This window comes from Mus caroli, unplaced genomic scaffold (assembly GCF_978045245.1).
Source record: "Mus caroli unplaced genomic scaffold, Mus_caroli_1 scaffold_3, whole genome shotgun sequence".
Lineage (NCBI taxonomy): Eukaryota > Metazoa > Chordata > Mammalia > Rodentia > Muridae > Mus > Mus caroli.
In genome coordinates, this window is record NW_028227258.1 from 38,124,185 (window position 1) to 38,141,507 (window position 17,323).

The 17,323-nt window shown below is 46.0% G+C and overlaps 1 protein-coding gene and 1 pseudogene across 1 annotated transcript in view; one reads left to right on the forward strand and one right to left on the reverse strand.

The window, feature by feature from the left end:
• Positions 1-4,028, reverse strand: part of Abca4 (ATP binding cassette subfamily A member 4) — a 146,225-nt gene extending 142,197 nt beyond the window's left edge. Inside the window, 1 exon segment of the mRNA XM_021157524.3 lies at positions 3,883-4,028. Within this exon segment, the coding sequence (XP_021013183.1) occupies positions 3,883-3,948 (66 nt within the window). The 5' untranslated portion in view covers positions 3,949-4,028.
• Positions 4,029-15,428: 11,400 nt separating this feature from the next.
• LOC110291751 (small ribosomal subunit protein eS6 pseudogene) lies at positions 15,429-16,142 on the forward strand (annotated as a pseudogene).
• Positions 16,143-17,323: the final 1,181 nt, after the last annotated feature.

Consider the following 17,323-nt stretch of genomic DNA (forward strand, 5'->3'; position numbering starts at 1 on the left):
GGAGAAATTCCACATTATAATAAAAAACATGTCTCCAGAGTTCCCCCTCCCCACTTTAAACATGTCTGCAACTTTAATTAAGCCCAGTCCAAGCTCAGAAGCCCCCCCTGTGGAATGTTTCTTAAACTAACCTGGTATTTCCTTGCCTCCTCTCCCCCTTTCCTCTTCCCCCACATCTTTACCATTCAGCCTCCGTGGGGGAGGAAAGGTTCCCGGCCAGGGCAGAGCTGTGCTTGTTTTAAAACAGCCAGTTGGGTTTTCTCCCTTCCCTCTCTGTTTTCAATTTAAAAGAGAGGTAGGCAGAGCTGGAGAGCAACAGCACTGATCCTCCCTTCTGGGCTGAGAAGCCAGACGCGACTCAAACCTGGCCCGATGCCACCCGGAGCCTAGCACACTTGCAGCTGGTGCCAGTTTCCCTGTACCCCTATGTTCTTTTCGCCCAACGCTGAGCCAGCACTAAAGGCCACAGCAATACCAGGCACCCGCCTCTAGAGTTTAGGACACGAACCCCATTTTTATTTTTTCGAGACAGGGTTTCACTGTGTAGCCCTGCCGGTCCTGGGACTCACTCTATAAACCAGGCTGTCTGCCTCTGACTCCTGAGTGCTGGGATTAAAGGTGTGGCCATCACCACTACCACCTGGCTGTGAACCCCTGTTTTTATGAGTCCTCAGGCCTTCACCCAACATCCTGTCCTCTGCAAGTGGGGACCTGGGGACACCAAAGGATTGTAGGATATGGAAGAAAAACTGGCGCTAATACGCTTGACAAGCCTTCCCTACCAGAGTGGGCAAGTAGGATTTTGAACAGAACCTTTGGGAGGCAGGGCTGTGAGGGTTAAGATCCTGAGACATCACCTCTGAATTCCCGGCCCTTCCCCTACCCCATGCTTCCACCCACTCCGTCCACCAGGACTTCCACTTCTGCTCAGGAATCACGTGGCAACCTCCTTCTGCCTGACACATTCCACCAGGGCAAGGGCTATGCTCCGTTCTCCCTCAGGCATGCAGGTCAGACACGCACTGGGGTTATAGATGCAATATTACTTTACATTTACTGCCCTGGTCGGTGATAAATTAATTTCCCAGTCATTCTTTCTTTGTGATATCTGTGACTACTCTGTTAGTCAGGGCAGTGGAGTTTGATGGTCACGTCTGCTATCCGGAAGTCACACATGGTTAATCCCCAGTCCAACCCATGCTAACCCTGAGGAATGATCCTCAGTCACTTCATTGGTACCCACAGGGCCAACTGTAGCCTGCATTATTGGTACCCACAGGGCTAACTGAAACCTCTCAGTCCTTACCGTGAGAGTAAAATGATGTGACTAATTTAGTACCAAGCCAGGCAAGTACTTTGTAACATCAAATAAAGGCTAACAGAAGATGGGAAAAGAAGGAAGGGAAGCAGGCTCTTGAAGACGCCCTTCCTGCATCTTGAGGGGAGATAAAGGAGGATGGAGAGAACACCTTGCTATCTGTCCATTCTCATTGTTTTATGGGTCAGTCATGCCTCACTTTCTGCAGTCACCATTTCTTGCATGCAGATCTTTCCAGAAGATCCAAAGGCCTTGAATGGAGCTGCAGACTCCCTCATAGAGGTCTAAACGGGAGGTTTAGGAAAATGTTCTCATCTTACCCAGATATCCTGGATACATTAGCTATCTCGGGGTACCGAGGAGATCTCAGTTTCCAGGCCATGAAGGTGATACCAAACACAGGCTTAAGTGAGACAGGGTTCACAGTATGAATGACCCATCCCCCGGGGAGCACACAGGGATCAGGAAGGCTCCCATCCCCCAACAGGAATCCACTTGCCAATTCGAGCGAAAGGCTCAGTTTCCCGAGTCAGTTCTGTGTCTGGAAACCGTGTTGGCTTGCCACAGCAATGGGAGCATTGCTGGTCACAGTCCCGGTGTGAGGGGAGGGCTGGGAGGAGATATGGGAGGCGGTGGGCGGGCACATTGGATTTTCCTGGCAATCTACAGTGTATTTGCACCCTGGGAGCAGAAACTGAATTGTCTCATCTATCATTGGGAACTTAGCTCCTGGCACACTGCCTGGTGACTATTATTTCTTGACCGAATGAATGACTGAACGCGATGAAGTTAACAATGAGTCTTGCTCGGGTTTTGACAGGGTTTTCATTCAGGAAGGGGAAGCCTTTGGTTACTGTTAGCACTTGGTCCCTGGGGGTCCCAAATAACTTCAAGGCTAATTTGAAATGACACCAGCCTGGTTAGGGACAAGCAGCCAGCCATAGGACAATGGTGTCCCTGTGGGTGAGCTCAAAACTGGAGTGTGGCACGGCCACCTTCACATAACCTTAGTTTTCCACTCCTCTCCCAGCTGGCAGTTGTGTGCTTAGCTGACACAACCCCGTTTTCATCTCTCTCTGACCAAACCTGCCTAAGGTACCCCACAGGTCTTCACATGACCCGCCCCACCCCACCGCCTAGTCCCATTTCTTCCTAACATTCCCTTTGGTCCCCAGGAGAGGCCTAGTCCACCAACAGAAACCTACCACGAACCATGCTCTTCCCCATAGCCTGTCCTCTTCATGAGGTTCAGCTTTCGTTTCTCTTGCTTATGTGTATTGAATGCATATGTGTGTGCACATGTGTGTTAGGGTGTATTTGTGTGCGGAGGCCACAGTTCAACAAGGGATATCTTCCTCAGTCCTGGGCCCCATAATTTAATCTCAGCCCTCTCCACTTCGCACAGCAACCCTCCCCCCTCCCATCATCTCCTTAAGCTGTTTCATGTTTTTAGGACTCTGTAGGGCTCTGGGACAGCCATTCCTTCCTAACTTCCCTTCTTCTTCCTCCTCCTCCTCCTCCTCTTCCTCCTCATTCTTCCTCTCTCTCTCTCTCTCTCTCTCTCTCTCTCTCTCTCTCTCTCTCTCTCTCTCTTTCTCTCTCTCAACAGGATCACATGCATCCCAGACTGGCTTTGAACTCACTCACTAGATAACCAAGAATGACCTTGAATTTCTGACCCTCTTGACGGGTACCGTGCCCAGTTTGTGTGGTACTGGGGATGCAAGCACTCGCCCGGCCGAGGCACACTCTCAGCCCCATTTCGTTATGGATACGAATTTGCTCCTTATCCTTCCACAGAAAAAACGATGGAGGAACCATTTGTAGCAACTCTGGAGGGGCTCTGATCTCCCGCAGCACACACCAGCATTTCTCCTGGGATATTTGGCCTACATTACTTTATATTAGTCTGGATTCTTAAAACATACTTCAGGGTTTCCCAGCTGAAAAACCAGCTTGGGGGCAGGGAGTGTGCAAGTTACACATTTAAACCCTTAGCCCAGTCCAGCCATGACTGATCGAAGAAGAGGTTTGGGTAAATCTGTGGTTAATAACACAGTTGGAAGATGCAAAGTTATTTTTCCACAGAACAGAATTGTGGGCAGCGAAACTGTGACTTCTCTGGGAATTTACATCCCAGTTCCAGGAACATCAACGTGTAAAAGCACCCCACGCTCTTGCGTCAAGGAAATTTGTTTTTTGTTTTTGTTTTTTGTTTTTTCCTGAGCTGCAAACCCAGTCAACGTTTTCTTGTTTTCCTTTGATGTGTTTGTTTGTTTGTTTGTTTTTCAGAGACCTTGAAGCTTCCACCCTGTGGTGGGAGCTGGGCCAGCAGGTGTCGAAGCTGGAGGGGTGGGGGGCGGTAGTGGATTCCTGTGCTGGGCAGGGGACAGAATAGTTTTCAAGTAGCCAAGGACAAGAGAAGGATGTCATCCTGTGGGAGGGCACCTGGTCACTGAGCAGCTAAAGGTGGCCTCCGAACTAAAGGGCAAACTAGCTCTCTTCTCTGCCTCTCCTCCCCGCTCCCTCCTCCCAACCCTCCTCCACCCCGCTCCCTTTCTTACCTTCTGCCTTTTTCTCAAAGTCCAGTTCTTCCAAAGCAAAAGCTGTATCTGTCTGAGGAAGCCCATGCCGGACCACCCCAGCACCGGGGGAATCACCCCGAGCTGGGGCTCAGGCAAGCACCGGACACAAAGGCCGCTGGGACCACGTCCAGCTCAGCCTGCTGTGTCCTTCTGGTGATTAAAGGCTGCGTTTCCCCTTCAAGCATAATCCCTTCTAATTACCTGTAAGCCCTTTTGTCAGGGAAAGGAGACGGGCTTCGGTTTCTTTTTAGAGGGAGAAAGGCCCTAAATACACAAGTGCGGGCACGGAGGGCCCTGAAATGGGTTGTTCCATGGGAAATGGAGCGGCTTCAGGTGCCCTCCTCCATCGGACATCAGAGGGGCTCCTGAGGCTTCTGAGGAAGATGCTCTGGATATCTCTGCATTTTAAGTTTGGGACAATTCTCTTTGCATACCTAGAGGCTGGACGTTTTGCCTTCCAGTGCTCTGACAGGATCCTGATTTGACTGCTTCTCCTTAATGAGGGAGAGCTAAAGTAACCCGTTCTCTTTCAGCCCTTTGTTTTGCCCGATAATAACTTCAAGTCTAATCAACCGGTCCTGGCTGCTTGGTATAATCCAAACTCAGCAGGATAGTAGCAAAGTCTGCCACAGGCTTCAGCACGGTACTTGTGAGCGATCTAGCTCAGCAGGGATGGGAGTGGGGGTGTTGCTAGACAGATCGACCACTGGGCAATGCAGCGGTGATTCCAAAGACCCCCAAAGTCTCCCCGGTCCTTCCTCATGAAAGTTTTGCCCCCGCCTCCTCAAATCTCAGGAACATTTTTCTCTTTGAAAAACCCTAGACATCAAGACCTCCATAGGGTGGAATGAGAGCCAGGGATGGATACTAACTGGGTCTGTTTGTAAACATGGGGCGGGATGTTGGCTAATCTAAGAATGTATGGGGCAGTCATGAGGGCTGACAGGCCTGCTTGGTGAAGAGTCCAATTACAGAGTGAGTAAATTTCTGCTTTGAGTGTTTAAAATGTTCCTTCGAGGTAGTGGCATTTAATATAGGCTTTGGTCATTGTAAAATAGCATTTTACCTATTGTTCACTTAGGACATGGTATAACTGTAAACTGCCTTTGAGTATCTTGTTTCTGTCATTCTGAGGTAACTGTCTGCTTAGTTTTACAGGGAAGCAATCTGAAACCTCGTGAGATTAAGGACTCCACTAGTTGTTACTCTCTAGAGCGCTGAGTTACTGAACTAACCAGCTCACTAAAATTCCCCGAGAGAGACAGAGAGGCAGACATAGCTTATCCCGCTCGGGAAAACCACAAGGAAGAAGGGCGGCTCCAATGGGCAGGAGGTTCTGGAGGAAGAGGCTGTTAAAGGAGACAGAGACCAGGCTCAGAAACTCGTGATGATGATAGACTCAACAGAGATGAAATGAGCAAATATGACGAGATCTCCAAGTGGCTCACAAGTACAGGGCAGCCCCAAACAGAAGCAAGCTCTGGACAGAATCACGAAGCGCTTCTTCCATGTGAGAGAGTGTGTGTTTTATCATCCAGGAAGAGATTAAAAAAAAAAATTACACTAATTCAGTGCCTACCAAAGGCAGCTGTGTGGGGCAGGCAGATTGAGAGCAGGGAGTGACGGCGGGTCACGGAAGGAAAGGGTAGCTCAGAGCGACCAGAAGCAAAGAGACACCACAGATAGGTGACTGGCAGATAGATGACTGGAAGTGACTAGGTGACTGGTGGTGAAAGAACAACTAGGAAGACTGGGGCTTGGAGCCTGACTGGCTGGACATGAGGGATGACTCGTCCCTCTGAGGGAGGAATGGCAGTGGGTGCCAATTAAGTGGGTAGGAGGAGATTTGCATTTGATTCTGATATTTTTAAAGTTAGTGTTTTGAGACAGTTCTAGGCTGGTCTATATAACTGAGGATGTCCGTCAGGCCTGAGCTACCCCATCCAGCTACCTCGAAGTGAAGTCCCTATGATGATCGCTGCACTGAGGTGTCCGACAGGCAGTGGATACCTGGGTCTGGAGTCAGGAGTCTACTCTTTTAGTTAGGAGATAGAGACTTGAGACTCGTCAGCATGTAGACAGATGATTAAGATCAATCACTAACCATGATTGATCAGGTTGCCAATGGCAGATATTTGGAAAGCGTGCGGGGTTATGATGGGCCAGAGACAGCTGGCGATGGACTAGATCTTCTTCAAGTTACCCAGAGATAGAAAAGTTAGAGGCATCAGATTATCAGCATGTAAATTGTCTTCTATTATAATTTTGTTTGTATGTTTGTTTTTGTTTTTTGAGACATGGTTTTCTGTGTAGCCTTGGCTGTCCTGGAACTCACTTTGTAGACCAGGCTGGCCTTGAACTCAGAAATCTGCCTGCCTCTGCCTCCCGAGTGCTGGGATTAAAGGTGTGTGCCACCACGCCCGGCTCAATTTGTGGATTTTCAAAGGCCATATACATTCAAGCCATAGAATGTGAGTCCAGATTTCTTTCCTTAAAGCCAAATGGTATTTTATTACATGTATATGCCATGTTATTTACCTGTCTACATTTTGACCATTATGAGTAGTGCTGCTATATTACAAATATTACGGTATGTAGCACAGGCTAGCACAGACCCTAAGGCTGCATTCCCAGAACAACACTGTGATGTCAAGGGGATATTAAAGGACACTCAGAGAGGATGAGAAGGACGACACATGTCCCAGCCTCAGCCAAACCCCTGGCCAGCTGTCATTAGACATGGCTGGGCTTCTGTGTCTCAGGCAGTTTAGCTGTAAGAGCCTGCTACTAATGCTGCTTCCCTTTGCCTGAACACTTTCACGTTTGACTCCTGTCACTTGTAACAAAGATTCTTAACCAATGTAAGTTATATCAACCACGAATAACATACATATCTTCCACAAAGATTACACGCATGCACACATACACTTTCGGATTGTACTCTTGCATAGGTCCATGATCATAGTATTACTGTAAAGGGGAAATTCTATTGAGTTCTAAAAAGTGTTAAGGAGAAAAGCCTCAATGTCTATCATGTATATTGCTGACATACATGACACGAAGAAACCCAGGGGTGCTAAGTTTCAGTTAGGAGCAAGTTCCAGTGCTACTTAAATATGCAGTCGGTGACCTGACCACAAATAGCAAAGATGAACTGTACATTTCAAAAAGCCAGAAGGGATTCTGAATGTTTCTCACCATCAAGAAATGATAAGGGTGGACTGGGAGAGTTGCTTAGTCTGTGGGGTGACTGACTGCCTGCCTTGGCTTTGACCCTCAGCACAACATAAAGCTGAGTGTGGCAGATCACTGCTGTAATCCAACACTGAGGAGGGAGAGGACGGAAGAGCAGATGTTTAAGGTCATCTATAGCTATAGTTTAAGGCCAACCTTGGCTAAAAGACCAGCCTTGGGTACATGAAATGCTATCAAGAAGAAAAAGAAGGAGGAGGAGGAGAGGTAGTGGTCGGAGAAATGGTAAAGACTTAAGAAGACAGATATGCAGATGTACTTAATGTGACTTAAACATTCCATGGTGTATACATATATAGAAAGATGGCAAGGGTCTGCATACACACATCAGATGTTTATGTTCTCATACTAATTTAGAAAAATGTAAAGGTAAATTAATTTTAAAATTTAAAAAAGGGGCTGGTGAGATGGCTCAGTGGGTAAGAGCACCCGACTGCTCTTCCGAAGGTCCAGAGTTCAAATCCCAGCAACCACATGGTGGCTCACAACCATCCGTAATGAGATCTGACGCCCTCTTCTGGTGTGTCTGAAGACAGCTACAGTGTACTTACATATAATAATAAAATATAAATAAAAAAAAATTTAAAAAAGAAACTAGAACTCTCAAATAGTCTATATTATCAATCCCTGCACATAACAAGACAAGGCTGACAAACTAGTTAAGTCAATTGACAGTGCAATAAATAAATGTGTGGCGAGCTCACGGTCCTTGTCAGTCACCACACATTATGATCCAGGACTGAAGCACATTCATAGACCATCAAAACTTAAGAATTATATTAATTGAGGTATGGTGAGACCACCAAGGAGGAGAGAGCACTTCTCATGCAAGTATGCTGGCCTGTGTTTGATTTCTGTATCCCACATTGGAAGGAGAGAGCTGATTCCAGCATTGTCCTGCGACCTCCACACATACACTCACTACACACACACATACACACACACACACTCATACTCACATATTTACACTCACACACACCACACATACACACTCATACATACATACATACATACATACATACATACACGTACACACAAACATACATATACTCATATTTACACTCACACACACCACATACATTCATGCACACACTAACTCACACACACACACTCACACTCATACTTACACACACACACCACACATACATACTCACACAGACATACACATACTCATAGAGACATATACACACTCATACTTACACTCACACACAACACATACACATTCAACACACACCACACACACACACACACCACTAATAATAAAGTTTGAAAAATGTAATTATAGTAAGTAACTCAGTGCTTTGGAAGCTGATGAATCAAGCAAGTGCAGTATTGGTTTCCAACTTTGGATTTTGTTTAAGATGTACTTATCAGTCACTGAGTGCTAACAGAATTCCTCGCATGAGCCTCAGAGTGAAAATATAAACACACTTTCCCTTCGTGTTTAGAAGTAGAAGCAATACCACATCGTTTATCGCCAGAGAGAAGTGACGGATGCTTCAGAACTGGCAGAGAGCAGAGGATTTAAAAAAGAACAACAAAAAGTCTCTAAAAGTCCCACAAGAAAGAGTCTTTGGAGAAAAAAAAAAAGTGGGTAGTGCTTATATTTCTTCAGGACAGCATAGCATGCATCACCATGGTTTTCTAGCTCTATTATTAAATTAAACATATAACTTTTCTTAGGACAATTATACTAAATTAAAGTAATCACTGTATTGTCAAGTGCAGGAAGGGCAGGACATCCAAACTGTTCTCTAGGGATGTCATGCAAATGCAATCCCAGCATGCAACAGTAACCTACCTGTGTCTGTGTAGCCCTGTTTCATTGTTTCATCAGCCTTGTCTGTTCTCTTACCTCACATGGTCTTTGGTTTTGCCTGTGGTGTTGTGTGTTGCATGCATGTGTTTATGTACGTGTGTACATGTGTGTGAGAGTGGACACATACTCGCTCATGTACAAGGGGCGTATCGGGTGTTTTCCTCAATGACCCCCTACCTTACTATTTGAGACAGGGTCTCTCACTGACTTGATCTCACTGGTTGGGCTGTGTGATGTGTTTATATTGAGCCTTGGAGCTTAGAGCCATTTTGGATTGCTTTGATTTGGCCCGTCATTGAAACAAGAATGGCAGGTTCGTTTTCTACTTAGTCTTGCTAAGCACATTCACAGTGTTATTGACAAGGTCCAGGCACAATTACTAATTGTTATGAAACAAGAAAATGAATGATCAGGGCTTTACTATGTGAGCATAAGGATCTCTTTAATCCCCAGAATACAAGTTTAAGATGTTATATAGGATAATCCCAGCTCTGGGGAAGGGAAGAGAGACAGACCGCTGGGGTTTGTTGGTTAGCCAGCAAATCCTATGTGGTGAGTTTCAGGTTCATAGAAACAAGATCATTAAAAAAAAAAAAAGTGGACAATGCTGAGAAATGACACCTGAACTTTTCTTCAACTCCCACCAGGATGCACACATATGTGCACCTACTTACAAACACGTATCCATGTGCATACACACACACACACACACATACACACCAGAAATTAATGATCAAACTGAGAGTTTAAGGACTCTAGTCACTGTACAAAATTATTGGTTCCATCAGCAGAAAAAAAAGAGATTTTTACTAAATGAATCACTGCTGTAAGAATTTTGTACACCAGGTGAAAATAATTTAATCTTGCCTGAGAAGATTCTGCATGGACTTTCAGATTTTTGTTGGGTTAAAATGCAGATAGAAAACTTTAGTTTATAAAAACTGTGTTTGAGGAAAAAAAAAAAAAACACACCTGAACATTCCATGAGCTTCTTTCTTATCAAGAGAGAAGAAATATTTACTGTTTTTACATCTAAATAGTCTTTGACAACCTCATCCTCCAAATTTCCAGACTCCTCTGGGCAATTCCACAGGGGATATCTCAGTATCTCAGGAAAGCACACATTTCTACATTTCTTCACCTCTTTTTTTTTTTTTTTTTTTTTTTTGGTTTTTTTTCGAGACAGGGTTTCTCTGTATAGTCCTGGCTGTCCTGGAACTCACTTTGTAGACCAGGCTGGCCTCGAACTCAGAAATCCGCCTGCCTCTGCCTCCCGAGTGCTGGGATTAAAGGCGTGCGCCACCACGCCCGGCTTCTTCACCTCTTTTTAAAAGCAAAATCCAGAAATTTTACAAATGTCCATCACAGAAGTATGGATGAACAAACAAACTATAGTGCATTCTATTGTTGTTGCTGTTGGGTGTATGTGTGCATACACATGCACATGTATAATATATACATATACATACACATATACATATATATATATACATATACATATACTACCTATGCATACATGTAGTGGACACTTAAGGGTTCTTTGGAAAGTCAGTTGTTTGGATGGTGTTTTGCTGGGGCACACATGAGAAGGAGCATTTTGCTGAAGCAGGCACAGGTGAAAGGATGTCTTGCTAAAGCAAGCACTTGAAAGGACACATGACGAAGGATTCTTCACTAACACAGCACGCAGGTATTAGTCTGCCTTACATTGCATCGTTGAGCTCCATCTGGGACTCCATAGAAAGAGACACACCCAAACCCTTCTGCTGGTATGCGCCAACTTTTTGATGCTTCCTTGGATATGCCAATCGGCAGAATGATGTCAGCTGATATAGACTAACGTGGAGTTTTGCTAAGTCAGACTCACATGCTAAGGCAAGACCTATGGAGGACATGTGGTATTTGGAGGGACTACAAATAGAACTCAACAGACAGTGATGGAGGCTCAGCTTGGCTTGCTGGTACAGAGAGCTGTGCAATGCTTGTTAGTCTTTTGTCTTAGCTGATCTTTGCTTTGCTGAGAAAGGCACAGCTGAGAACTTCTCCTGGTGCTCCTGTTGACCCCGGTCCCTCCTGCTGACTCGTGTCAATTCAACTGAGGCCAGGCCATTCCTGTTAGGTCACACTACTGCTGCTGTGATCCCAACACTACCTAACTGGACTGCGGGTGTATCCGTGAAGGGTTTGCAAATGAATGGAGCTGCCACTGCTGACCTGTGAACTAAAATGCTGATTTCCTGACAGCACAGATGGAATTTGCTCCAAAGAACAATTTCTAAACAGGTCCACTACCCCCGTATCCTTTCTTTTCTACTACCTCTGGTGGGTGGCAGGTTAGAAGGGAGGTTAAAGCATTTAAGGACCATCATTGAAAATAGGCTTTGAAAAAAATAAAGTTGCACATATATACATATATATGGGCATGTCTCATGTGCCATAGCACATGAGAGAGCTCAGAGAATAATTCACAGGAATCAATTCTCTTCTTCCACCAGGTGGGTCCCAGGAATCAAACTCAAGTCATCAGTCCTGGCAGCAAGCGCCTTTACCTGCCAAACTGTCTCGTCAGCCCCAAGAGTTATTTTCTTTCTGTCACCTCTCTTAGAGCAATGAGAACAAGCTAGAACTCCTAAAAAAAAATGCAGGCACTTCCCGCACACCAAGCCAACAGAGCATGAGACTCTTACAGCCTGGACTCACATAAAATTTAAACACAGGCAGAACTTATCTGTGGTGCTGGAAGGAGGCATAGTAGTGCCTTTTAGAGGACGGACAGTAGCTAGAAAGGGTGCCTGGTGTGTGTCTAGGGGTGCTAGGCACCCTCTCCCCTCTGTCCTGGGTACCTGCCACATGGGCATGCTCAGCTTACGAATTTAACTTGAGCACTCATGTGCATGTATGTGATGTTTCAACAGGCTGTTTAAACTACAGAAAGAGGAGGGAAACCCACTAAAGGCTGCTGAGTAGGGGGATCGAGAGACTGGGGTGGGGGTGAGTCTGAAAGGAGGAATTTCTCTGGACACCACTGAAGGAGAAATTCGTCAAGGAGGAGGAGGGGGAGGGGAAGGAGGAGGAAGTAGTCCAAGGTACCAAGTGACTCAAAAAAGAGTCAAGAAGGATAAAGGCTGAAAACTGCCCATCGGATCTCACAGCTGACTATGAAGAGAATCGTTTTAACAGGAGGCAAAAGGCAGAAACCAGACAGCAGAGGATCTCAGAATGGGCCACAAGCACCCGACTCTGTAGCTGCTCTTTCATACAATTTGACTGAGAAGGAGAAGAGTCAGAGACGCAGTAAATACCTAGGGATCACAGCAGGTCGGGGAGGTCTTCGTTTCCCTTAGGACAGGAGAGAGAGAGACCTTTTTAATATATGGGGAAGCCGGCTGAATGAGAGATGCTAACTGCTGAGTGATTGATAGGCCCCAAGGATGGCAGCAGAAGGAATTAGCCTTGGGCAGGGGAAGGGGATCTTACATTCCATGGACACTGTGGGAAAGGAGGCCATGGGGCTCAGGTGCAGCTTCACAAAGGGAGCCGGGGCAGGACCTGACAAAGCTCGCTCTGCAGCCCTTGCCTTCAGCAGGAGGTCAATAGAGACATTAAGGGAGACGCTGTGGAAATCCTGTGGGATTTATAAATTGGTCACAAACGTGAGAAACTAGTGTATCGTTCTTTCTACTTCCTTGATTTTTCTTCTCAGCCAAGATGTTCGTTCAGACATCTCTAATGAAGAACCTTTTGTCCACAATGTGGTCCAAGGGGCAAATTCTTCAGTCTACCACTCTCACAGAGAAAGATGGTGGCTCTTCAGTTCATCTTGATCACGATCCATAGTCAGAACCAACTACTCTGGTTGCCTCCCATTTGCCCTTTTCTTTTCTTTTCTTTTCTTTTCTTTTCGTTTCTTTTCGTTTCTTTTCGTTTCTTTTCGTTTCTTTTCTTTTTTCAAGACAGGGTTTCTCTGTATAGCCCTGGCTGTCCTGGAACTCACTCTGTAGACCAGGCTGGCTTCGAACTCAGAAATCCGCCTGCCTCTGCCTCCCAAGTGCTGGGATTAATCACTGACACTTTTGAGAAAAAAAAAAAGAGTAAAAGAAAGAAAAGGGTGGGGGTGAGGCGGGAATGAAGAAGAAGGAACTAAAAGGGAAAAATACCCAGAGAGTTTCACAGGCCTCTGCCTCCCAAGTGCTAGGATTAAAGGCGTGCACCACCACTGCCCGGCCCATTTGCCATTCTTTCTGGTCCAGGATAACTGAACCTTTGCAGAGACCTGCTGGCCCTTGGGAGATGAGGCCTAGCGATAGGTCAGACTATTCCCTTCTGTTGCCTATTACCAGCCCCCCAAAGGCTCCCTGTGCACTTTGGCCATTTTCGTACAGATCCAGTTATTTTTTTGGAATTTTGTGTCAGTAGAAACAGGCTGGCTCTCAGATCACACTAACCTGAGGAAACAATCCAGCTGGGAAGAAACCATGTCAGCTACCTTTGGAAAAGTCTTCCTGGGTTTCAGGGGGTAGAGCCTTAGCGGAGATCGATTTCCCAGGGCGAGGAACTCCTCTTTGGCTGGCAGGGTAAAGCTAAACCAAGGTGCTATCACAAACGAGGGGGCGGCTTGATATCCCCCAGAGCATGTTATTTGTTCATTCCAAAACTATTTAGTTTTGCTAGCTTGACATTCAGAAAAGACGCAGAGCCTGAAGGTCTTACATTTTCTGGGTATTACACACATAACGGACAAGTTGCCAGATAAGCATTATAAGGGCCTGTGGAGGAGAGGTGGTTCGAAGAAGAGCATCGGTCTGGGCTGTTATCACTAAGCACCACTTTTCTAGGGTCAGAAGAGCCCTGAATGGGCAGCAGAGGGGTGGGAAATGTGGTGGGGGTGTGGGTGTAGGCAAGTGTGTGAGCGAGTCCCTAAACTCAGCTGTAATTGAGCACCAAGGGTCGTACATTCTAAAAGGCTCTGGCTCGAAGCTAGCAACAGCAGCAAACGACACAATGAACACAGAAAGCCATTCTGGTGCCAGGAAATAATTTGTGAGAATCAGAGCCCCAGACAAATTCAGAACAATTTCTTTTTAATGATCCTCTTAACAGAATGAGATAAACAAGCTAATCTTGGGAGACAAAGGCAGGCAAAGACAAAACAAAACAAAACAAAACAAAACAAAACAAAACAAAACAAAACAAAACAAAACAAAACAAAAAAAACCTTACAGGCAAAGGCAGCCTCTGCCCTGGGGAATTTATGTTCCGGAAGTTGGAAAGTGACGTTTCCATAGACTCAGGACTTGCAGGTGCCCGCCTGACTTTCACTAACAGATATCAATGGTGACTTCTCCACGGCTTTCCCACTAATGATGAACAGCGACCACAAGGGCTGTCTGCTTTTCAGCAATACATCTGACCTTGAGTTTGGGACAACAGAAGGGAACCGGAAAGTCCCGAGGCAGCTTTCTGTGAGCTAGAGCAGACGGTGTGGGAAACTATGTCTGTGGTTCCTGCCTGCTCAGCCTGACAAAGACAGCGTGTGATTTGTTCTCAGATTCCTTCCATTAAATGTGTCAAGAGGGAGAAACTGGCTCTCTAGAGAGAACTGGATTTCCAAGCAGCCTTCGCCCCCTTCCTCCTTAGTGACTCACTGGCCCTGATCCTGTCTCTTTCTCGATTATTCCTTGAGGCCCGGAAGCAGAAGAGAAAAGAGATTTAGAAGCGGAGCTGCAAGTTGTGTGTCAGCCTTGGCCCCACCGTGGACTCCTTCCCAACTCTGCCCCACTGGAAATGTCACATGGTTATTTTAGCAAATGGATGTTCATGTAGACACCCATTCCAGCCCTTATCCCAGGAGCCCCCACCAGTAGCATATGAGAAGCTTCTCTGTTCCTTTTTTAAAACTAACTTATGGGGCTGGAGAGATGGCTCAGCAGTTAAGCGCACTGACTGCTCTTCCGAAGGTCCGGAGTTCAAATCCCAGCAACCACATGGTGGCTCACAACCCTCCATATGATATCTGATGCCATTTAATGGACTGTCTGGAGTCAGCTACGGTGTACTTAAGAAATAATAAATAGGCAGGCGGATTTCTGAGTTCGAGGCTAGCCTGGTCTACAAAGTGAGTGCCAGGACAGCCAGGGCTACACAGAGAAACCCTGTCTCGAAAAACCAAAAAAAAAAAAAAAAAAAAAAAAAAAAAAGAAATAATAAATAAATGTTAGGGGGAAAAAAACCCCTAACTTATATTAAAAGTGCTATTCTTGGGGCTGGGGTGTAGCTGTAACTCACAGTAGTACACAGCTGTAATCCCAACACTCAGGAGGCAAGTGCAGGAGGGTCAAAAGTTCAAGGTCACCTGCAGTTGCATAGTTCCAGCCAGCTTAGTATAGATAAAACCCAGTCCTTAAAACAAAAGAGTGGCCTTTTTTTCCTGACGCCTCCCAGGTGCTCAGCTGTGTCAAGATGAAGCTGAACATCTCCTTCCCCGCCACCAGCTGTCAAAAGCTCATCGAGGTGGATGACAAGTGCAAGCTCTGCACCTTCTATGAGAAGCACATGGCCACGGAAGTAGCTGCTGATGCTCTTGGTGAAGGGTTGTGTGGTCTGGATCAGCGGTGGGAGTGGCAAGCAAGGTTTTCCCATGAAGCAAGGTGTTTTGACCCATGGCATAGTGTGCCTGCTGTTGAGTAAGGGGCATTCTTGTTACAGACCAAGGAAAACTGGAGAGAGGAAGTGCAAGTCTGTTCGCGGATGCATTGTGGACACTAATCTCAGTGTTCTCAACTTGGTTATTGGAAAGAAAGGAGAGAAGGATATTCCTGGACTGACAGACACTACTGTGCCTCGTCGGTGGGGACCTAAAAGAGCTAGTAGAATCCGAAAGCTTTTTAATCTCTCCAAAGAAGATGATGTCCACCAGTATGTTGTTAGGAAGCCCTTAAACAAAGAAGAAGCCCAGGACCAAAGCACCCAAGATTCAGCATCTTGTTATTCCAGGCTTCCTGCAACACAAATGCCGACGTATTGCTCTGAAGAAGCTACGCACTAAGAACAACAAGGGGGAGGCTGCAGAATATGCTAAACTTTTGGCCAAGAGAATGAAGGAAGCCAAAGAAAAGCACCAGGAACAGATTGCCAAGAGGCTGTCCTCGCTGAGAGCTTCTACTTCTAAGTCTGAGTCCAGTCAAAAATGAGTCCTTTAAGAGCAACAAATAAATAATGACCTTGAATCTTTAAAACAAACAAACAAAAAACAAAAGAGTGGGTGTTTGTTTGTTTGTTTTGAGACAGGGTTTCTTTCTCTGTGCAGCTCTGGCTGTTTTGGAACACTCTTTGTAGACCAGGCTAGCCTTAAACTCGGAGATCTGTCTGCCTTTTGATTCCTGAGTGATGGGATTAAAAGTGTGCGCCATTACCGCCCTACTGAAAAGTCTTATTCTTGATATAAGTGGTTGTTTCTATTAAAACGAGGAGGGAGCTGTCTCCGGTAAACCAGAAACTCCTCAAGAAAGCTGGAGAAGGATCATATCCTAATCAAAGATGCTCATTTTTTCTCTGAAGTGCTGTTGAAGTTGCTGAAATCTGTATGGAGAAAGATTGGGCATGTCTACAGTCTACCAGAGTAAAAGGCTACACCACTTTGTGTCACAGCCAGAGCAGGCCCCAGCAAGTTCCCAGCAACGTCCTAAGAGGCCTGAAGTGAAGACCATGGAAGACCAAAAACCCAAGCCATAAAAACCAACAGCTAGCCGGGCGTGGTGGCGCACGCCTTTAATCCCAGCACTCGGGAGGCAGAGGCACACACACACACACGCGCACACACACACACACACATACCAGGACTGGTGGCCAGGGATGTGTTCTCAGTCACTGAGACACTGTCTTCTGAAGCTCATGACATGATGCACCAGGAAGGGGAGACTTGAGACAGAGGACGATTCAGCCGAGTCTTTATTTCCTGCTTTGGCCAGACGCATTCGGTGGGAAAGGATGAGAGAGCTTGTGTTTCCCTATCAGGCATTCTATTTATGTTTTGTGTGACCTCGTAGGTCATCCAACCTTGTTGGAATGTGTTTCCTCATCTGTGAAATGCAAATAATTTCTTCACTGCAGGGCATTTGTGAAAGGCAGGTGGGGTAGAATATCTGAATTAATGCATGCTTTAAGACCTATAAAAATGTGGGTGAGGGGGCCCAGGGAGATGGTTCAGTAGATAAAGGTGTGCTATCCAACACAAGGACCATGGATCCCCAGAACTTGTGTAAACTGGGGTCACAGTATCCTGTGTCCATTGTCCCAGGAAGGTCATGAGCCAACTAGCCTGGCCTATGTAACAACTGACCTGTATCAAAG